This window comes from Camellia sinensis, chromosome 7, assembly GCF_055761805.1.
Source record: "Camellia sinensis isolate YWXY chromosome 7, ASM5576180v1, whole genome shotgun sequence".
Lineage (NCBI taxonomy): Eukaryota > Viridiplantae > Streptophyta > Magnoliopsida > Ericales > Theaceae > Camellia > Camellia sinensis.
Window position 1 is genome coordinate 123,357,878 of NC_138967.1, and position 23,175 is coordinate 123,381,052.

General features: G+C 44.1%; 1 protein-coding gene across 1 annotated transcript; it reads left to right on the plus strand.

Moving 5' to 3' along the window:
- Positions 1-10,093: 10,093 nt before the first annotated feature.
- Positions 10,094-10,743, plus strand: LOC114311552 (uncharacterized). The gene is made up of 2 exons (XM_082881071.1): positions 10,094-10,333; positions 10,447-10,743. The coding sequence occupies exons 1-2, from the start codon at positions 10,094-10,096 to the stop codon at positions 10,741-10,743; spliced, it is 537 nt and encodes a 178-aa protein (XP_082737197.1).
- Positions 10,744-23,175: the final 12,432 nt, after the last annotated feature.

Consider the following 23,175-nt stretch of genomic DNA (forward strand, 5'->3'; position numbering starts at 1 on the left):
TCAAAGGGGTTGCCATTGGAAACAATGGGGTCACAATAACGCATCTGCAATTTGCAGATGATACAATACTGTTTTGTGAAGTTGAGTGGGTGGAAGTGGTGACCATCAAACGAATTCTTAGGTGTTTTGAAATCCTCTCGGGGCTGAAAATAAATTATCATAAGAGTGTGATTGCGGGTATTGGAGTGGAGGAAGTAATGCTGCAAAGTTTTGCCTCTAGACTAAATTGCGCCCATCAGAGGTTACCATTTAAGTATCTAGGTTTACCTCTAGGAGATAATCCTGGTAAGTCAAGTACTTGGAAGCCAGTCTTGGATAAGTTTAAACAGAAGTTACCCACCTAGAAGAGAAGGTTGTTGTCGTTTGCTGGGAGGCTGACTCTAATTAAGTCGGTTATGAGCAACTTGCCTATTTATTACCTGTCATTGTTCAAGATACCAGTGGGGGTGGCAAAAGCAATTGACAAGATTCAAGCAAACTTTCTTTGGGGGGGATCCGATCTTAGAAGAAAAGTTCACATGGTGCGATGAGATATCATTACCAAGAGTAAGCATTTGGGAGGTTTGGGGATCAAAAGAATCACAGTTATGAATAAGTGTTTACTGATGAAATGGTGGTGGAGATTTGGGTCAGAGCATCATACTCTGTGGAAGGATGTTATATGCTCTAAGTATAATATGGGGGGTGGAAGGTGGCTGCCTTGTCTGGAAGGAAACAACAGAGGATCAAAAATTTGGTCCGATATCATTACTTCAATTCTAGCCTCACTCGTGTTACACAATCTGTACATTTCAAACTCTGCAATTGAGTTAGGAAATGGTAGGAGAGCCCATTTCTGGCTGGATAAATGGGCTGGGAAGTTGTGTCTTAAGGAGAAATTTCCTAGACTTTTTGCTCTGTCCACTGATAAAGTAGGAGTAGTGTTTGATTTTTATAACAGGAGAGAGGGGATTCAGATATGGAATCTGGAATTCAGGAGGCCCCTATTGGCCTGGGAAGAGGAGGAGGTTTGTAGACTTCATTCTGTAGGAGAGGGTTCAAGAAAGGAGTTGGAAAATTCGAAGATCTTCAAAGATCCTTGAAGAACAACTTCGAATTCTCTAGAATATGATGAGAGGCTTAGATTCTTCAATAATCTCAACTTAGGAACACAACAACAAAGGAGATGATGGAGATAAGAGATTGGGTGAAGAAGAAGGCAAAATGGCTAGAGAATAGAATAATGGCAAGGCTCTCCCATTGATCTCCCACTTTCACTCTCAAGGTTGATAATGGAGAAGGGAAATTAGTTCTTTCCCAAGAGTTAAAAATCTCCAAAATCCATCCCTTGTAAAGCTATGGGTGGGTGCTATTTATAGGCACCTCATGATGTAGGATGGAGCCCATGTGCAAGGCACATGGGGAATATTTTCTCTAACCACCTTGTCCGAGGGGGTGACCTCTCCGAGGAGGTGACTTCTCCGAGGAGGTGACTTCTCCGAGGAGGTGACCTCTCCGAGGAAGTGACTTCTCCGAGGAGGTGACCTCTCCGAGGAGGTGACTTCTCCGAGGATGAGAAAACCCCGAAGAGGTGACCTCTCCGAGGAGGTGACCTCTCCGAGGAGGTGACTTCTCCGAGGATGAGAAAACCCCGAAGAGGTGACCTCTCCGAGGAGGTGACTTCTCCGAGGATGAGAAAACCCCGAAGAGGAGATCAATCCCTCGGCGAACCCTTCTTCTTAGCCACACCTAACCAATGATCCCCAATCATCCCAAAGGGTCAGGGGTAGTCCCAGAGGACGTCCTGCCGCAAAATATTGCCGAGTCTCATGGACCCCCCGGGGTCGTGCCACCTCGACCCGGGTATAGGCTAGTTTAACCGAAGAGTGAATTTATCTCCACTCACCGTCCTCGGGATCGGGTCCTTTGTTCGAACTCCATTACGCCCATGGTTCTGGTGCGTAGATCCCGGAAAGCTCCGAGCCCGCAAGTGTTCTGGGACTCATTAACGGAGCGACTTCTAGATTGCGTCTAAATCCGTTCGAAGCCAAGTACTTCAGATCTCTAGATTCGTGGATCCGAATCCTTTCGAGTCCGAGTGCCTCGGATCTCTAGGCTTGCTTAATACCCTTTCGAGTCCGGGCCCGAGTAAGTCTCTAGGTTCGTGGATCCGAACCCTTTCGAGGCTTAGAGCCATTCAGCCCGTTTGACGGCGATAAATCCAAGCCCACCAATCTTGGACTTGCGATAAATTCGGGCCCACTAATCTTGGGCTATTGGGCCTAAATAATTTAGTGGGCTTAAATTAGCTCCTCTTACATTTGCCCCTTGCGTGTGCGAGAAATTGTAATTTTCTTAGACATGCATACTGTCATTTCTTCGACCCTGCTTCGCATCACGTTTCCCAAAAAAAAAACATGTTGTCACGACAGAGCCTATAGATAAAGTTGATGACGCACTTCAATTTACAAAAAAAAATTGACAAGCAAAAATTTAATTTTTTTGTACTCTTTTTTTTTTTTTTTTTTTTTTTTTTTTTTTTTTTTTTTTTTTACATCTCAATATATATATATATATTTTTCATTCCAAGCAAATAAAGCACACCGACCATCATTTTTTATTTTAGAAGGATAAGGCCCATTATTTATTTTTATAGGACCATAAATTTTTGACCTAGTCTCTTTTTATCAAACCCTATACTCAGCCGCCCCTCTCTCTAAAACAGAGACCAACCCAGGCTTTTTGTTCTTCAACAAATCTGAGGCTAACGCCATTTGCATGCTGGTCGGCGCAGCTCCAAGCAACACCATCGAAGACCCACGCCACTGCCACGGTTGGCCAGTACTGGAACCAGCTCGCCATGGTAGCTGCTTGCTCATGCTGCTAACGTCCTGCAACCTCGCCACTACCTTCAGCCATGATTTGATCAACGCTGACCACCGTTAACAGCCACAGCTTCGGCTAACACTGGTTCACGTCAACGTCTGCTGCAACTCCCGGTGACGGCGTCGTCCTTATCACCGACCCGACCTACCGCTGGCCCTCTCTTTGCCTCTTTGCTTCCTGCCCCGATTGTCCGACGCTGACCACGCATGTTGCCCGTTCAACGCGACATGCGTTGTCTTGCCCAGCGCTATTTAGCTCATCACCGGTCCTCCCTCTCAGCTTATCAACACTTTTCAGAGTTCCGAACCCCCAGATCTTGGCCTTGATTTCACACCCACTGAAATTCATCGCCCTTGGTTCCAGCCGTGATTAATCAACACCAACCACACCGCCGACTCAGCGCGGTGCCGGTTTGCCCAGTTGCCCAATGCCCGCGCTGTCATTCTCGGTTTGTGAGCAAATGTTGCTGAAACCCCATTCTTGAATATTTTTTTTTTTGATTTTTCTGATACATAAATATGTATATATGTATTTTTTTTTTGTTGCTCATGAACCTGGGCTTGCAAAGAATAAATTTGGGATTTGTGTTCTTGACTTCTAAATAGCTAGTGCTTGGTCATGGAGAGAAAAGAAATGCTCCGATATTGAATTTTGCTAATCTTTGTTTTATAGAGTAGCTGAATCACCGAGTTTGAACATAAATATCTGTTGATAATGCTTGATGAAATACATTTTGAATCCTCACTTGGGATCTGAACTATACTGCTGAGACTTGTTAAATCCGAGAATGATGAAATTTTACTGCTCACTTATGTGTTTGAACCACTGTTACCAAATCTTGAACTCATGTTGACAAATCTAACATAAATAGAATATTTGATGCTTGCATTGAAATATTGATGTCAAGGGTGGAGATGTGATAGGAATGATGTCACGCTTGATGCCTTGCGCCAAGACCGAACCAGCCTACCATCGGCCTCTCTTTGCTAAAACTCTTCCTCCGGCTTCGACGGTCCAATGCAAACCACACACGTTCGCCCTCTCAACGCAACGTGTGTGGTTGCTGACTCTTCTGTGGTACCAGCGTTGATTCCGGCTTCAACTTGTCTGACGCCGACCACGCACGTTCGCCCACTCAACGCAACGTGCGTGGTCTTGCCCAGCCTAGCTCAGTCCTGTTGATTACAGTCTATAAAACCTTTCTGATTTCAACTTGAATTCCAACATCGGCTTCGGACTTCACCCCTCTAATAGTCCCAAATTTGTGAGTATGAAATTCGGCTCCCTCTTCCTCTTGTTGAATATAAATTTTGTTATCGAATGATTGATTGTTGCAACCCCGAGAATATTAGATATCATGCTCGAACTCCTGATGTAGAATTCATCGTAGGACTTGTTGATATGATGAAATACCTCGTTGAATAATAAAGATGATATATTGTTGTTTGTTTAACTTGTGGATGCTTGAGAAATACATAGCTGATGCCAAAATTTTGTGTGACCGTTGTAGTTTTACGTCGGCTTGAGAGGAACCAGCCCGGAGAGACAAAAACTTGATTGTTGCATTTTCATGAACTTGCTCAGAGTAATAAAATTGTTGTAGCTTAAATAGATAATTATTATTTGTTGATGTTGCCCCATTCTGATAATGCCTGAATCATGATCTGAAATTAATATTGTTTGTCTCAGTTGTCGGCTTTGCTATTTCAGGCAAATGAATTCTTGATTGAAATCCACGACCTCGGGGCCCTTGGAACCCGCACTAATGAGAGCAAGGGCTGTTCCTCGGAGGTCCGAACAAAAGCAAGACTGTCCCTCGGGAGTCCGAAGGTAGCACACACCCTACTTTGGCAAGAAAGATTCCTCTGGAAGATAACCGAGTCTACCAAGCTTGCACCAACAGTAGTAAAGATTGTCTCTCAGAAGTTCGAGTGAAAACAAGGCTGTCCCCCAGAAGTCCGAGCAGAAACGAGGCTGTCCCTCGGAAGGCTCTCCCTCAGAAGTCCGAGCAGAAACAAGGCTGTCTCTCGGAAGTCCGAGTGGATGTGCACTTCTACTTCGGCAGCTAATGGAAGCAAAGGCTATCCCTCGGGAGTTCGAGTAAGAGTCCACTCTACTTTGAAAAGAAAGATCCTCGGAGCTCGTATTGATGAAATCAAGGGCTGTTCTTCGGACCCGCACTAATGAGAGCAAGAGTTGTCCCTCGGAAGGCTCTCCCTCAGAAGTCCGAGCAGAAACAAGGCTGTCTCTCGGAAGTCCGAGTGGATGCACACTTCTACTTCGGCAGCTAATGGAAGCAAAGGCTATTCCTCAAAGCTCGCACTGGCGGAAGCGAGATCTGTTCTTCGAAAGTCTGAGGCGGAGAACACACTCTACTTTAGCAAGAAAGATCCTTGAGACTCGCACTGATAGAAGCGAGGGCTGCTCTTCGGAAGTCCGAGTGGGAACACACACTCTGCTTCAATAAGAAAGATCCTTAAAGCTTGCATTGATGGAAGCAATAGCTGCTCTTCGGAGGTCTGAGTGGGAGTATACTTCTACTACGTCAAGAAAACTCCCTTCAGGTTGGTAACTGAGTCTACCATTCCTTTTTCTTCTTTGAGGGGCAACAAAAATTGAAAACTGTTTCAAGCAACATAACACAATGAAGATATACAATGTAGAGAAAATAACTTTTAATGAAGATACATAATATGGAGGAAATAAATTTCTTCATAACATAAGAAAGATAGAACTTCATGGACAATGCAGTAAATGCAAACTGTAAATGTCATAGGTAGACTTCTTTTACGGAATGTTGAAATTTGCCCCTAGAGTTGCAAGATCATTTGGAAAGCTTTCACCAGCTGCTCGGGTTGTGGCCATCATGCACCATCATAAATAGTACACCATCTTGCCTCCTTCTCGAACTTTCATCACCTTCCGAGGAATAGGCGGACTTTCTGGTCTAGACATTGCCTGCTTACTTGACTCTGCCATCAGCTCCTTGTCATCTTTGATATCCTCCCAACGAGGAATTTTGACCCCTCGAGGCTTAGAGGTGGTGGGAACTTCTTCGACAGCCAGTTCGGTGAAGTAGATGGCATCAGAATAATGAGCTTCATGGATCTCGAAAGGCCTTTCTGTAGCCTGAATTGTCACCGTCTTCTTTCCCCATTTTGCCTTAACACACTGATGATAACTCGATGGTACAGCCCCATATCTATGCATCCAGGTCCTCCCTAGAATGATGTGATAATTTGTCTCAGAATCGATAATATGGAACTTGGTGGCCGAGCGAATCTCTCCAACGGCTAAATCAACTGTTACGCATCCGATAGTAACTCTCCTTTCTCCACCGAAGCCAGTGATGACTATCGGCTGCTTCACAATGCGTTCTTCAGAGATTCCGGCCTTTTCTAGAGTAGCGCGAGTCATAATGTTGATAGAGGCTCCACTATCTAGAAAGGCCCTTTTGAACTCAACCCCGTTAATAAAAGCAGTCACATAAAGCGGGCGATTGTGAGAAAAAGGATACTTCCGATCAACCTCGGAGAAAGTAATGGCACTAGACTGCTCTTTTGCCTTCCTCGGGATAGATCCCTCAGTTGACATGCATCCCTCATGGTGTGCCTCGGCTATATTAATGATAGACTTGGTGATTTCTGTTCTTGCCTCCTTGGAAAGTCCAAACTGGTCAAAGAACTGCTTGAACTTTACACAGTCTTGCAAGGTTTTGGCATAGTGATCCGGATCTTTTTCCACTCTTGGAGGCTCGTAGTTAACCATCTCCTCGGTCTCTTCAAAATAAGATGCCACATAAACATGGTGTCCTCCTCTTCCGTAGTACTCTTCTCCTCCTTCTGGATCAAAGGGATCTTCGCCATGAGTCATAAATGTTCTGCCCTCTGGATCGAGAGCACTTCCATAGCAAACTTGCTCACCCTCTGGCTCGAGGATGTCGTCCAGATAACAATCATCGTCATCGAGACTGGCGATAGCCTCGATCATCGGGCCTTCATAAGCTATCATAGCAACATTCTTGCCCTTGCCTCGGTGTTGAGGATATGGTTGTTCTCGGATGTCTTGAGTCCCTTGCTTTTTGAACCTTAATTCGTCTGCCTCGACTTTATCTCTGAAGATTTTCCTGAGAGTCCAACACTTCTCTGTCGGATGTTTCAATGTACGATGGTAGACACAGAATTCAGGGCTCTCACGGTCCTTTTTTGATGGCATTTCTTCAACATAAGGCAATTTTAACTCTCCGTCAGCCACCCATTCCTTAACTAGAGCTTTCACTTCCTCGACTCCACATGGATAAGAAACATTCCCCTTTTCACCATTATATTGCTTTCTCTTCTGGCCTCTATGACCTCCTCCTTGTGAATTTCGGGTATCTGGGGCAGAGGCAGCAGCAACAATAGGTCCACGAGACGATTTGAAACTAGTCTTGTAACTGGCTTTAAATCCGGACTCCTGAGCCTGAGGAATGCTAATGTTCCGAGCTGCTTCTATTAATGCCGAGAAGGTGGGTAGCTTGTGATTAACTAGAAACATTTTGTACCTGCTCAATGCCCCTTCTAGACAAATTTGAACCAGATAACTCTCCTCAACTGCTTCATGACAATCCACGGCCTTGTCCTGAAACCTTTTGACGTAGTCAATGATGTCTTCACTTTCTTGTTGCTTCTCTTTACACAATGTAAGTGTGGTCACCTTCTCCACCACTTGAAAGAACTTGGAGTGGAATTTGTTAACCATTTCCTCCCAACTTCGGACAGAGTTTGGGGCCAAATTAACATACCAACTATATGCTCGGTCGGTGAGGGACTTAGAGAATTCTCTCAGTCGGAGGACGTGGTTTGAACCATGAATACCCAGAGTCTCGATGAATCGCACAACATGTTCTCGGGCATTTCCTTGTTTGCCGTCGAACTTGATGAACTTCGGCACTGTATACCCCTCAGGGTATGGATAGCTCAGCATCTCAATGGCGTAAGGTGGCTTGACGTCTGGATCAGGCAAAGAAGGTAAGGTCCTCTTTCCCCGTTCGAGATCGAACATGGCCTGCACATCGGCGAGAGTGAGAAACTGTTGAGGGAGAGAGTTTGATGGTGGTATTCCCGGGACTTGGCTTATGTACCCGAAGACTGAGCTAGGGGCGTCTTGGCCATTCTGGTGCTGCGAATTCATCATTGGTGAGGACATTTGACGATACTGGCCATCAGCGCCTATAGACAAGCCAGTTGGTGATGGGATATTGAATTGAGGCCCATAGAGTCCACCGCACGGCGCCGCTATACCGGGTTGTGCTTGCAGATTTGTTGTCGGCACCAAAGGAGGCCCGCTTGGTGCTTGGGTAACATTCACTGGTGGCGTAACAAGATTAGGTACGGGCATAGCTCCCTTTTGCGCCATCATGCTCCTTATGTTTTCCTGGACACCAGCAGTCGTTGGAGCGCCATTTATTACACCAGAAACTCCCCTAGTCACCATTGGATCTTGGCTCGGCACGCCATGGAGCCCGGGCATGGGCAAACTGCTGCCGCCTACTGTGGTTTGAGCATGTGTTGCTGTGGCCGTGTTGCCATGAGCCATAGGCTGATTGGGGCCTACTTCTCCTTGGATTTGATTTTGCGCTCCGGCGGGAATAACTCCACCACCAGTTTGATTTCCGTTTGGCGCCGGTGCAAAGTTAGAACTCATCACCAACATGGTGTGAGTGAGATTCTGAAGAGTGGTAAGAATCTCTTGCTGAGTATTCTGAAGTCCTTGAATGGCTTCAAGCAAAAGTGGTTGATCTGGAGTCATGGTTCTGTCATCACCACCATTAGAGGATCCTTGTTGGTGAACTTCATCTTCTCCCGCCATCCTTGTTGGAGTTGTGTGGATTCCAGATCTCGTTGAGACCATTAACCAATCCGCCTCCCCAGCGGAGTCGCCAAAATGTAGGAGAGGGTTCAAGAAAGGAGTTGGAAAATTCGAAGATCTTCAAAGATCCTTGAAGAACAACTTCGAATTCTCTAGAATATGATGAGAGGCTTAGATTCTTCAATAATCTCAACTTAGGAACACAACAACAAAGGAGATGATGGAGATAAGAGATTGGGTGAAGAAGAAGGCAAAATGGCTAGAGAATAGAATAATGGCAAGGCTCTCCCATTGATCTCCCACTTTCACTCTCAAGGTTGATAATGGAGAAGGGAAATTAGTTCTTTCCCAAGAGTTAAAAATCTCCAAAATCCATCCCTTGTAAAGCTATGGGTGGGTGCTATTTATAGGCACCTCATGATGTAGGATGGAGCCCATGTGCAAGGCACATGGGGAATATTTTCTCTAACCACCTTGTCCGAGGGGGTGACCTCTCCGAGGAGGTGACTTCTCCGAGGAGGTGACTTCTCCGAGGAGGTGACCTCTCCGAGGAAGTGACTTCTCCGAGGAGGTGACCTCTCCGAGGAGGTGACTTCTCCGAGGATGAGAAAACCCCGAAGAGGTGACCTCTCCGAGGAGGTGACCTCTCCGAGGAGGTGACTTCTCCGAGGATGAGAAAACCCCGAAGAGGTGACCTCTCCGAGGAGGTGACTTCTCCGAGGATGAGAAAACCCCGAAGAGGAGATCAATCCCTCGGCGAACCCTTCTTCTTAGCCACACCTAACCAATGATCCCCAATCATCCCAAAGGGTCAGGGGTAGTCCCAGAGGACGTCCTGCCGCAAAATATTGCCGAGTCTCATGGACCCCCCGGGGTCGTGCCACCTCGACCCGGGTATAGGCTAGTTTAACCGAAGAGTGAATTTATCTCCACTCACCGTCCTCGGGATCGGGTCCTTTGTTCGAACTCCATTACGCCCATGGTTCTGGTGCGTAGATCCCGGAAAGCTCCGAGCCCGCAAGTGTTCTGGGACTCATTAACGGAGCGACTTCTAGATTGCGTCTAAATCCGTTCGAAGCCAAGTACTTCAGATCTCTAGATTCGTGGATCCGAATCCTTTCGAGTCCGAGTGCCTCGGATCTCTAGGCTTGCTTAATACCCTTTCGAGTCCGGGCCCGAGTAAGTCTCTAGGTTCGTGGATCCGAACCCTTTCGAGGCTTAGAGCCATTCAGCCCGTTTGACGGCGATAAATCCAAGCCCACCAATCTTGGACTTGCGATAAATTCGGGCCCACTAATCTTGGGCTATTGGGCCTAAATAATTTAGTGGGCTTAAATTAGCTCCTCTTACACATTCCTTCTTTATGAATGCGCTAGAAATGAGGGCCACCAAACCCGATGTTTGGAAGTGGAAGGCTGATCCATCTGGGGTGTTCTCGGTTGCATCCGTGTACAAAAGTTATGAATTGTCCTTGGGCCCTATTAGGAAAATGGCAGTAGTAGTTTGGAACATCTGTGCTCCTCCTAAAGTAAAATTTTTTGGGTGGTTGGCTTGGCAAGGCAAGGTAAAAACCTCTAGTTTCCTGCAGAGAATTGGGATTTTAGATGCATCTGCCACTGTGGGCTATGTTTTTTTTGTCAAAACAAGGTGGAATCTGTCAACCATATATTGCTATTTTGTCCATTTGTCTGGCTGTTGTGGTCTCATATTCTGAAATGGTGGGGTTCTCAGTGGGCTATGTCAAACACAGTGGAAGGGCTGCTACAATGGTGGTCATTTTGCAAAATGAAGAGGAGTGAAAAGCTGTTATGGAAGATTACGCCTTTGGCTGTCTTGTGGTCCACATGGAAACATCGAAATGATTGTGTTTTTAATGGTTCTCAACCAAACTTTGAGGAACTATGTGAGGTTGTCAAAGCAAGAATAGCTTTGTGGGCCAAATCATCTCCAACTAATTTAGAGTTCTCTATTACTGATATAGTATTTAATTTGCAGCAGGTTCAATATTGCATTAGGAATGGGAGCTGAGATAAGCTTATATTAGTTGGTTTAATTACCTGAATTCTTCATAAGGGAGGCTGTGGATGGAGTGAGCATGGTGGCTGTTGTATTGATTATGTTGGTGTGCTCTGTGTTAGTCTTTTTTGGGTTGTTTTTGTTCTTTGTCTGTCCATTTGGTTCTGTTTTGTTCATTTTGGTCTGCTTTAGTGGTTTGTGAGGTTGGTCCATTTTGTTCGGATTGATATGGTGGTTGAGTCTGGGTGTTTGAGATGGTGGCTTTGTTGTTTTGGTCAGTCTGCTTTTGTTCTTCACTGATCTGCTCTAATCTGGTATGGTGGCTCTGTTATGTTGAGATGGTGGAAACTGGTATGTTATCTGCTTCACTGGTCTGTTATTTGCTGATGTTAACTGGTCTGATAATGTTAGTTGGTCTGATGTATGCTGATGTTATCTACTTCATAATGAGCACAAGGAATTATGATGATCTGCTGATGTATGCTGCTAGTTGGCTATAGACGTGTCAGCTTGTTTAATTGTTTGCTGATCTTGCACTTCTGGAATGGTGTTTGAGTTTGTGGAAGCATAGTCTTGGGGATTAGTCTTGTGGAAGGTCTCCTAGAGAATTAAGTTGGGTTTGTGGCTACATAGAGTTGGTATTCAGTTGGTCTGCTAAGTTCTGTTCTGGTTGGTCTGCTCAGCTCTGTGATGAAATTGGGTCTGTTGCTCTGCATTGGTGGAAATTATTCAAGTTGAAAGCTGAAGCGTTTCTGAGGTCTCAATTGTTAGATCCATATGTTCTTCAACAACACTTTTGTCTTTTCTCAAATTCATATGTTCAGTGATGCTCAGGTGGATCTTGATGAACTATGTGAACCCATTAAGCAAGTTAGAATTTGCATTAGCAGTGGCTCTTGAGTTAGAACTGCAGCTGCTTGGTGCTACTGGGTTGAATTGTTTGGGAATTTTCTTTCCTTGTTGCTGCTAGTGTATCATCTGATGGCCTTGGGGCTTGTGTTGTTTTTTCTCTCTTTTCTTGTTGGTTTCTCACCAACTTTCAGTGGTGCTAGCAAATGATTGGGTATCCTCCTTGGTGCCAACCTAGTTGGGATTGGGGGGCATACTTTGATGCTTTTTGCACCCCCTTTCTTTATTGATTTTTTTTTTCATATGTAATGTATGTTTTCTCATCAATAAAGTGTTTTTTTTTGCTGATAAAAAAAAAAAAAAAAGTGCTAATAAATTATAGGATATTCTCCTTGGTGCCAACCTAGTTAGGATCATATAGTTATACTCTGATGCTTTATGCACTTCCTCCCCCTTTATTAATATATTTCCATACTTTGTATATAACAATTCCGTCAATAAAGTTGTTTCTTTTAGCTGGTCAAAAAAAAAAAAAAAGTAATATACAAAAAGACTGGACTTTTCTTCATGTCAAATATGGGTCGAACTGTAAATCAATAATGAAAAAAATTAGATGAAATTGGATATCCTAGCCATTGAAATTGATATTATCAAAAAAATGTACATGTATGATTTTGATAACATATGACAAATATAATAAAATGATGTGTTTATGATTATCAGTCTTGAATGATTTGTGCGCATAGGCTTAGAAGATCAAAGTAGTAATTATTAAAAACAATCACATGTAGCTAAAAAATTGCCAAATAAGACCATCCGACTCTGAAAGAAGTTCAATTATAAACTAGATAAAATAAGAGAAGAAAGAAAGAAGCAAAGGTAGGTACAAGAACAACATATTAAAAAAACAATTAAAAAATTATGAAAGAAGCATGCCATTGAATACCTTAATAAACCTGTCACTTAATTCCATTTTTCTTGCTTTGCTTAGGCAGCAAAAGAACTTTATAAAGCTGTCAATCATGGCCTTTACAAGAGGATAATCTGAGACAATAACACCGGCAATTTCCAGAGACTTGAATTCCCCTTTACAAGAGATATATACAAGGTCTCCTACATACTTAAACTCTTGAAGATTGGGTGCAAAAATTATCAATGATTTGCCAGTCCGAAAACCTCCTCCATACCCCATTTGTCGTCCTACAAACAAAGTCCGCAGTTTTGCAGCAGAAATTTTGTCATCACAAACCTCATCACGGAAAGTAATTTTCATATCTAGAAGAGAAGAGCTTGTAATATTGAGATTGCTCGTCCCATAAAACACCCTGAGGCTTAAATTTGTAAAGGCCTTACAATACGATGAAATCCACTCTCCGATCAATGGATTAACAACTCTGAACGTGATCAACGATAACTCTTGCAGCGAGTTGAACTCTATATTAGGCAACTTGAGATTACCACAAATCAAGTTCGGTTTTAGAACCCACAACGATGAGCAGCTCAAGCCACAAAGAGGCAAGCAAAATATATTTTTCAAGGCAATGTCAAGATCAAGCTCTTGAACACAACACATGGTTGCGTTATATATCCATGTCACTATACGATAATCCATGTCGTAGTTGAAGTCGCTGTAAAAGATGCAAGCATCGCTCGACAAATCAGGTAAAACTGTCTAATTCTTGTTCCTTGATTGGTTTTACACCCCAGATTGTCTTTAAATTCAAGGATGATTACAAAGATATATTCAAGCAAGGCATAGAGAAGCAAAGCTGCCTCCTTGACAATGTGCACACACAAGAAATGTCTCTCATATGAAGTGTGGGGGTGAAAATCTGACCACACTGCCTGCTTAGTGATCAACTGGAGAGCACAGGCAGAATAGATGGCTTCAGCAACCTGAAACAGAAAGAAAAGGCTCCGGCGGTAGTTCTTCCACCCGGGGGCATTTCGACGATCAAGTCAGTATATCTCTCAAAGATAATCAAGTGCAAAACTTAATACTCAAAACATAAATTGCATACCTTAGACCCACGGGGGTGCCTCTCTTTTATAATATATTCAATCCAAGTCCTACTAGAAGTATGACTTCTATGAACTCCAATTTAGTGCTTACTTTGGACTCTTTAAGAGATAAAGATAAACTCCCTAAGAGCTTTATCCTTATCTTGGTTAAGTCCCCTCTTCGTCTTAGGACTCTTGTCCCTTATTCGCTTATCTCGGATTCCGATATCTTCGGAGTTAACCTCGGCCACGCCGAGATCATCTCGGCATCACGACCAGGACACGTGGCACCTCGGCTGACACGTCGGCGTCACCATGCCACGTGTTGGTATTCAGAAAATATATCCCCATAACTGCCCCCTAGGTTCTATTACCTCGGCATTCTGAGGTGATGGAACCTATATCGATATTTCGACGTTTCTTTTCTGAGTAATGGCTCAAAGAACTGTCTAGCCGAGATAATCCACTTCCAGCCGATGTATTCTCTTCGGAGAACAAGGTTTTGAACGTACTCTCCCACGCGCATGAGCTGTCATGCATATCTAACCGTTCTTTTCACGTGTATTGTCTTCATTGGAGCGTGTCTGTGACGCGCCTGAAAGCTGTCTATCATTTATCTGCGCTGTCTGACGCGTGCGTTGCTCTAGGCGTAATAAATGCCCTATTTTTGCTGCCGTTTCACGTTTTTGACAAAGCTTTTCCTTGCCTCTTTCTTTCTTCACTTTTTCATTCTGATTTCTTGCTCTTTCTCTCTGCAAAAGCTCTTTCGAATCTGCCATTGTTCTAACTCGAAGTTCTGCGATTTTTTGTCCCTTCACCTTAGCGAAGTTTCCTCCGTTTCGTCGTGCCTGCAATCGTCACCATTTCTCGGCGTCGTTCTTTCCGACTTCATTTGTTCTGGTAAGGCCCTGTTTCCTTTACTCCCAATTTTTTTAGTGTTTTTACCATTACTGCTTTGTTGCTCGATTTCTCTCATATTTTGAACATTTGCACTGTTTCAACATTTTTCTTGCCATAATTCTTGACCTTTATCCCTTTGTATTCTTCGTGTTTCTGATAGTCCATCTTTGTTCTTGAATCTGAAACTTCGTCTTTGTTTTCTCTTTTTTGTATCTGTCCCAGATCTGTGCCTTCGATCTTGATCTTTATAGTTCTTAGGCTTGGGATTTGTGCATAGAACCTTCAAATTTTAGGAAAAACTGAAACAAGCCTTATCAGTCCTTTCCTAGGCCTTTGGCGAGGTTTTTGCAATCCTTCTAAAACGCCCATCTTCTGAAACACACTCCTTTTTGTTTAGGCCGACGTAATGGGTATGTGGAGGCATAGGGTAAATACCCCAACAAAACTTGAATGCTTTAGGCAGGAATTCTCTATCCCAGCCGATGTTCACCTTAAGCTAGCTGGGGATGATGATACCATCATGCCCACAGACCATACGATGCCCTTTCCTATAGTTGCCTTTACTGAATGTGGACTTCGGCTTCCACTTGATCCCTTGTTTCGTGAAGTTTTTTATTTCTACAAGCTGAACCTCATGCAACTTACCATCAACTCCTATAGGGTGATTAACGGTATTATAGCTTTAGCTAGGCAGGAGAATCTTAGGATCACCCTGGCCGACCTCCAGTACTGTTATACAATGTGCCCCCTCAACCTGAAGGAAAGGGGCTTTGTTTATTACCTTAAGCCGAGGTCTACCGAGTTCAAAATTGTAGCCGACCTCCCAGACTCCAACAAGGGGGCTGGGGATGACTTTGTTATCGCTTCGGGAAATTGGGAATTTGGCCCAGACGAAGATGTCCATCTCTACCCTCTTCCTCGATCAGTTAAAGAGGGCAAGGGTAAGAGCCCAGTGCCAATACTTAGTTGTTTTTATTTAAGTCTTTAAAATTTTGTCTGTTTCTAATGTCTGTTTGCTTGTCCTGCAGATCTTCATCAGCCACCAAAGAACTTCCGTCAATCCTTCTTCCCTGGAAAAGACCTAAAGAAGCTTCTTGGTCTTCCTATCCACAAGCGCAAGGCTCCCTTGTTGCTGAATTTCATTCCGACATACAAATCCACATTACCCGACGTCCCAAAAAAGAAGAAAAAGAGTCTTTCCCCACCAACTGCCACAACTGTAACCGCGTCTTCATCCCGAACAGATCAAGGATCCACCTCTGACCCAGCCGATCTTCCATCCACTTCGGCCCCCTACTTAATACCAATTCCAGAACGTAAACGTCGACGAAGACTTGTAAAGACTGCCGAGATGGTTCGTCCAAGGCCTGTCGTTCAAGATCTTCTTGCCGACCTTCCAACCGACGCTGATGCTGTACCATCGCATGCGATGCCCCCACCAAAGCCGAAGAGAGTAAAAAAAGGCTCAGCCCAAAGCCAAGGCCACTGACGCCGAGGCTGAGGATGCTTTGCCTATCTCTCAACTGGCTGAGAGCAAAAAGGCTACCTCTGCTTCCACAAAAAGATCCGCTGAGACCCAACCCTCGGGGTCCACACAATCAAAGAGGTCAAGGTCATCGTCTGCGACGACCTCGGCGTCAAAGAAGCCCGATGTTCCATGGGCCCCTCAACTAACTCTGGAGGATAGGCCTATCATGGCCAGTGAAAGTGCTGACGATATCAACGTTGGTGTCGCCCTTAGCACTGCTCTTCTCCTTCCGAATGATTTGGAACGAAATGCTGAGCTAAGTGAGTATGAGAATTACGCCCTTATGCTCCAACACTCCGTTCAAGTAAGTGTTTCTGTTTGCACTTGTGATTTTCCCTTTTGTTTTTTACTGAGAATATTTTCTAATACTTCTGTTTTTCTTTAGGCCATTCAGCACGCCCATTCATTTTCAATGCAATCTTTTGAAAATCGGCAAAGATTGGTTGATATGAAGAGGGAAGCATCTTCCATGAAGAAAGAGATCAAATCTCTTGAATCAAGGATGAAAAAATTGGAAGATCAGGCCGAGGCGGCTACTAAGGCCCAGCAGATGGCCGAGGAGAAAGCGGAGTCTGCTGAGGCTATCCGAAAAGTAGTTGAAGCTGAGAAGAAGGAGGCCGAAGTGAAAAAGGCCCAGGCTGAGAAGGAGCTCCAGCAGGCTTTGGCCACCAAGGAGGCCGAAGTCAAAGAAGCTGATGAAAAGGCCTACGCCCAGGGTATGGCCGACGTCACAGAGGATTATAAACTTCAAGTCAGGCAGGCATGCAACAGGGGATTTTCCCTTGGTTGGATGTCCTTGATAAAAAAAACTTGATCTCCCTGTTGACTCGCCCTTTCGTAAGGCCGATGCCATTCCTTTACCATTTCCTCCTCCAAGTCAGGTTGAATCAGAGACTGAGGCTGATGCCGAAGATGAGGATGAAGGAAAAAATGATGATGAGGCCTTTGTGAGAAAACCCAAGGATGCTGCTGAAGCTAAGTCCCCTCCTCCTGTTGAGCAAGTGATGGATTTAACCTTGGATGAGGAGGGTGATGAGGTTGGGGGGGCACCCAAGGAAATTGCCATCGGGCAACTATCATCCGACCTTCTTTTGGCTGAAAGAAATCTAGACAATACGCTGGCTGAGATTGATGCTGAGATTGAAGCAGAAAAGGTTGCCGAGGAGGTTCCACCAGAATCGTCCGAGGTCCCAGTCCTTGCAGCGGCTAACACTGAAGAGTCTTGAAAAAATGTCTTTTGTACTTTTTTCTTCTTTTTCTGCACTTTGCAATTTGTACTCTCTTTTAATTTCTGGACAATGAAAAACTCCTTCTTATGGCCGACGTAGCTTTTTCTCTATGTAACTGCAACTATTCCTTCTATGAATGTTTTTAATCTTCTGATGTTCTGTTGATTGCTTCTGCATAGTTCTATACTTAGAAATTTTTGCATGCTTTTTCATTTTGCTTCCTTTGTGTAATCTTCTCAGGGTTATATACCTCGGGTATAACTATAAACTTTTACTTCGGCAAGTTACTGACCTGCAAACTTTTCATAAATTTTAACAAGTATAAAACATATACTACTTAATGTAAACTTTGCAAGTTTCTTCTTAAGTTTCAACAAGTATTGAACAGTGATCTCGGTCTAACCTACTTGTAAATTGCTACAAATTTCAACAAGTGTTTAAATAATATACTTATCCTTTACTTCAACCTGTAAATTTCTGTATACCTCAGCGGGTGATCATATGTCGGTTTAACATAAACTTGTAAATTGCTACAAATTTCAACAAGTTTAAGCATCTTTCTTAGGGTTAAGCAACCCACATATTGCTATGAGAACTTGAGCAATAACCTCGGCTTAACTTCAACTTGTAAATTACTACAAATTTCAACAAGTTTAAGCATCTTCCTTAGGGTTAAGCAACCCACATATTGCTATGAGAACTTGAGCAATAACCTCGGCTTAACTTCAACTTGTAAATTGCTACAAATTTCAACAAGTTTAAGCATCTTCCTTAGGGTTAAGCAACCCACATATTGCTATGAGAACTTGAGCAATAACCTCGGCTTAACTTCAACTTGTAAATTGCTACAAAGTTCAACAAGTGAAGATAAGGAATCGGCTTAATTCCAACTTGTAAATTGCTACAAATTTCAACAAGTGAATTAAGGGATAATCTCGGCTTAACTTCAACTTGTAAATTGCTACAAATTTCAACAAGTGAAGATAAGGAATCAGCTTAATTCCAACTTGTAAATTGCTACAAATTTCAACAAGTGAATTAAGGAATAATCTTAGCTTAGCTTCAACTTGTAAATTGCTACAAATTTCAACAAGTGAATTAAGGAATAATTTCGGCTTAGCTTCAACTTGTAAATTGCTACAAATTTCAACAAGTGAAGATAAGGAATCAGCTTAATTCCAACTTGTAAATTGCTACAAATTTCAACAAGTGAATTAAGGAATAATCTCGGCTTAACTTCAACTTGTAAATTGCTACAAATTTCAACAAGTGAAGATAAGGAATCAGCATAATTCCAACTTGTAAATTGCTACAAATTTCAACAAGTGAATTAAGGAATAATCTCGGCTTAGCTTCAACTTGTAAATTGCTACAAATTTCAACAAGTGAAGATAAGGAATCAGCTTAATTCCCACTTGTAAATTGCTACAAATTTCAACAAGTGAATTAAGGAATAATCTCTGCCTTTTCTTTGCCTGTGAACCTGAGTTTGACTTGGGTTCACATTAATTATGTCTTCAATAAACATCAATGCATAACTTTCTCAATCATATTTGTTGAAAGAATTCTGAAAAGACTTTATTGATTATATCGGCCAAAATATGATGTACATCTAATGATAGAAAAATTTCAAATTACAAGTATTCCAAGGTCTGGGCAATGCTTTGCCCTCATTGTCCTCAAGCCGATAAGCTCCATTGCCTAATACTGAAGTAATTCTGTAGGGTCCTTCCCAGTTTGGGCCAAGCTTGCCTTCCCTGGGATCCTTCTTATTCACGATGACTTTTCTCAGGACTAGGTCGCCGACTTGAAAATCTCTTGGATTGACCTTCTTGTTGTAAGCTCTGGCAAGCTGTTGTTGGTATACTGCAAGCTGAATTGCAGCTTTCTCTCTTCGTTCTTCCAACAAATCCAGATCTCGGGCTAAGAGTACGTCATTGGTGCCATTCTCTACTCCCTGGGTTCTGATCCCTGGGATGCCGATCTCCAATGGGATGACTGCTTCTGTGCCATAAGCCATGGCAAAGGGGGATTCTCCTGTTGATCTTCTCGGCGTAGTCCGATATGCCCAAAGTACGTTAGGCAACTCGTCTACCCACTTTCCTTTTGCTGCCTGCAGCCTCTTCTTTATTCCATCCAGAATTATTTTGTTGGATGCCTCTGCTTGCCCATTGCTTTGAGGAAAACTTGGTGTTGAGAAATAATTCTTGATTTTGAATTTTGCACAAAAGTTCTTGATGAGTTTGCTGTCAAACTGTGTTCCGTTGTCGGCAATTATTGCTCTTGGAATCCCAAATCTGGTGATAATGTTTCTCCATATAAAATTCTTGACGTCCACATCTCGGATTTTGGCAAGAGGTTCTGCCTCTATCCATTTTGTAAAGTAGTCAGTTGCTACCAGCAAGTATTTTCTCTGCCCAGTTGCCTGGGGAAGTTGTCCAACCAGATCCATGCCCCATTGGGCAAACGGCCAAGGGCTGGATATTGGGTTCAGGTCAGCAGCTGGCTGATGTATCAAAGGTGCAAACCTTTGGCATTGTTCACACTTCTTCACATAGGCTTCAGCATCCTTTTGCATGTAGGGCCACCAATACCCCTGGGTAATGGCCCTGTGGGCTAATGATCTGCCCCCAGCATGGCTTCCACAAATTCCTTCATGAATTTCGTAAAGAAAATCTTCAACCTGCAAAGGGTGTACGCACCTTAAGAGCGGACCAGTGAAGGACCTCCTGTAGAGATGGCCTTCTACTATTAGACTGAATCTGGCCGACTTCAGCCTGATTTTATGTGCTTCCTTATGGTCTTCTGGCAGCTTCCCCTCTTTTAGGAATGCAATGATTGCATCCATCCAGCTTGGTCCCAAGTCCACGCACATTGCTTCTTGTTCGGTGCTCTGTTTATCTATGCTCGGGGCCGACATGTAGTCGATCATAATTGTCCTTGTTTTTCCAGTTTGAATTGAGCTGGCCAGGTTAGCCAATGCGTCGGCGTGGGTGTTGTCATCTCGGCTAACTTAGAGCAGTCTGCAGTTCTGAAATAAGGCTGCCAATCTGATGACTTCCTTTGCATATGCCGACATTCATTCGTCCCTGGCTGCAAATTCTCCTGTTGACTGGTTAACAATGAGTTGTGAATCATAAAAAACAATTACCTCATCTGCTTCTGCTGCTGCTGCCAGCTTTAGCCCTGCAATTAATGCTTCATATTCTGCCTCATTGTTTGAGGCTTTGAACCCCAAACGGATGGACTGTTCTACTATTTCTCCATCTGGAGATATCAGCAGTACTCCTGCCCCTGCTCCCTGGCGGTTTGAACTTCCATCGACGAATAGTCTGAATGTATCGCCGATGTAGATGCTGCAGGGTCTGAGCTTTTCCTTCTCTTGCTTTTTTGTATTTGGCTGGATTTTTTTTGCTTGTTGGGACAATGCTCATCTTCGCTCGACGGAGCCTGATGTGCGATGGTTTCAGGTGTGAGTTCTGCGATGAAGTCGGCCAAAACTTGACCCTTTATTGCTGTTCTCGGCCTGAACTCCAGGTCAAACTGGCCCAGGGTTATAGCCCATCTTGCTATCCTTCCTGTTAAGTCTCCTTGTTGCAACAAGGATTTCAGTGGGTGCTCTGTTAGGACCACAATCTTGTGTGCCTGAAAGTAATGGTTCAACTTCTTTGAAGCCATTACTAAGGCCAGCATTAATTTTTCCAGTGGTAGGTATCTTGTTTCTGTGTCGGCCAAAGTTTTACTTACATAATAAACTGCCTTTTGCTCCCCTTCTTCCTTTCGGATTAGCACTGCACTGATTGCGTGTTCTGAGACTGCTAAGTACAAAAACAGTTCCTCCCCTGGTACTGGGTTGGAAAGAACCGGAGTTGTGGTCAAGTACTTTTTTAGGTCGGTTAAGGCGGCTTCACATTCTTCTGTCCATAGGAAGTCTGCGGCTTTTTTCACCAGTTTGAAGAAGGGTCTGCACTTATCTGAACTTCTGCTGATGAATCTGTTTAGGGCTGCGGCCCTTCCAGTAAGCATTTGAACTTGCTTTGCCGATGTCGGGCTCTGTAGTTCCATGATGGCCTTGATTTGGTCTGGGCTGGCCTCAATGCCCTTTCTTGTTACCAAATACCCCAAAAATTTACCTGATCCAACTCCAAAGGCGCACTTCGAGGCGTTAAGTCGGAGCCGATATCTTTTGAGTATGTTGAAGACCTCTTTTAGGTTAGCAAGATGACCCCTTGATTCCTTGGTCTTCACGACCATATCCTTGATGTAGACTTCTACTGTTTTGCCAATCAGGTGTTTAAACATCTTTGTCACTAACCTCTGATAGGTTGTTCCTGCGTTTTTTAACCCAAAAGGCATTACCTTGTAACAGTACAGGCCTTTAGGGGTGATGAACGCGGTCTTCTCCTCGTCTGGAGGGTACATGGTAATCTGGTGGTACCCTCTGTATGCATCTAGAAAACTCATCCTTTCATGTCCTGAAGTAGCATCTACCAGTTGGTCGATCTTGGGCAGAGGAAAGCTGTCTTTGGGGCAGGCTTTGTTGAGGCTGGTAAAGTCTACACAAACCCTCCATTTGCCATTCTTCTTTTTTACTACTACTGTGTTGGGCAGCCACGTTGGGTACTGAACTTCTCGGATGGCCTTGGCCTCCAGGAGTCTGTCTATCTCTTCTTCTACTGCTTCGACGTGCATCAACGTCGGTCTTCTGGCTCGTTGAATCACAGGTTTTGCCGACCTGTCGACATTCAGTCTGTGGCAAGTGACCTCGGGGTCAATCCCAGGCATTTCGTAAGGTGTCCAGGCAAACACCTCTATGTTTGCCCTCAAAAAATCTTCCAGTTCTCTCTCTTCTTCTCTAGCTAATCCTGAGCCGAGAAGAAAGAAGCGCTCTTCGTCGCCCTCTTGGATGAAAACTTTTTTTAGCGCCTCTTCGCTCTTTTCGGCTGGTTCTTTCCCGACGTCTTCTAGGACCTCCATGTCCTCATCTTCAACTTCTGCTTTCCTTGGCTCCCGTATACTACAGGTGGACTTCATTGCTGTCATGGAGCAATTTTTTGCTTGCAGTTGATCTCCTCTGACTTCTTCAATCCCATGCTCTGTTAGGAACCGTAGTAGTTGATGCAACGTTGAGGGAACTGCCCCCATTGCATGCAACCATGGCCTTCCCAAGATGATGTTGTATGGTGAGGGCATGTCAATTACCAAAAATTCCGTCTTCATTTTCTTAGTGCCGGCTTGTACTTCTAAGCTTGTTGCGCCCAGTGGCCATGTCGGCGTTCCATTGAAGCCGACCATCGGGCCGTTGGATTGTTCTAAGTCATCAGGGTGAAAGCCCAGCTCCTTGTAACATCTGACATACATGATGTCACAAGAGCTGCCTTGATCTATTAGGATGCGTTTCACTTGGCACTCCCTTACCTGGAGGGATACTACCAAGGCATCATTATGCGGATGTTGGACCAATTCCAGATCGGCTTCAGTAAAGGCTATCATCGGCCCTTGGTATTCTTCTGGCCGATGTCTCTTCTCCCCGACTTGGTAGACATGCTGTAAATGTCTTACCCTCTGGATCTCCCCTCTGACTTCGTTTTCGTTGACCCTTGAGTGGATCACATTAACTACCCTCGGTCCTCCTGCTTGTGGTAGTTGTGCTGGGGGAGGCGGTGCTGCTGGTGCTTGAGGCAACCTTGCCTGTTCTTCCCTTGTCCTGGCCTCATCGACCAGGTCCCTCAGAAGGCCTTGTCTTACCAGGTCCTCCAAGTGTGCTTTCAAGGCTCTGCAACCTTGAGTTGGGTGCCCTTCTTCATTGTGGTAGGCACAACGTCTACCAACGTTCCTTCCCATGAATTCCCCTGGTGCTCTTGCCGGAGCCCTGAAATAAGGTTGATTTCGAATTTGATCTAGGACTTTATGGATTGGGATCCGGAATACCGTCGT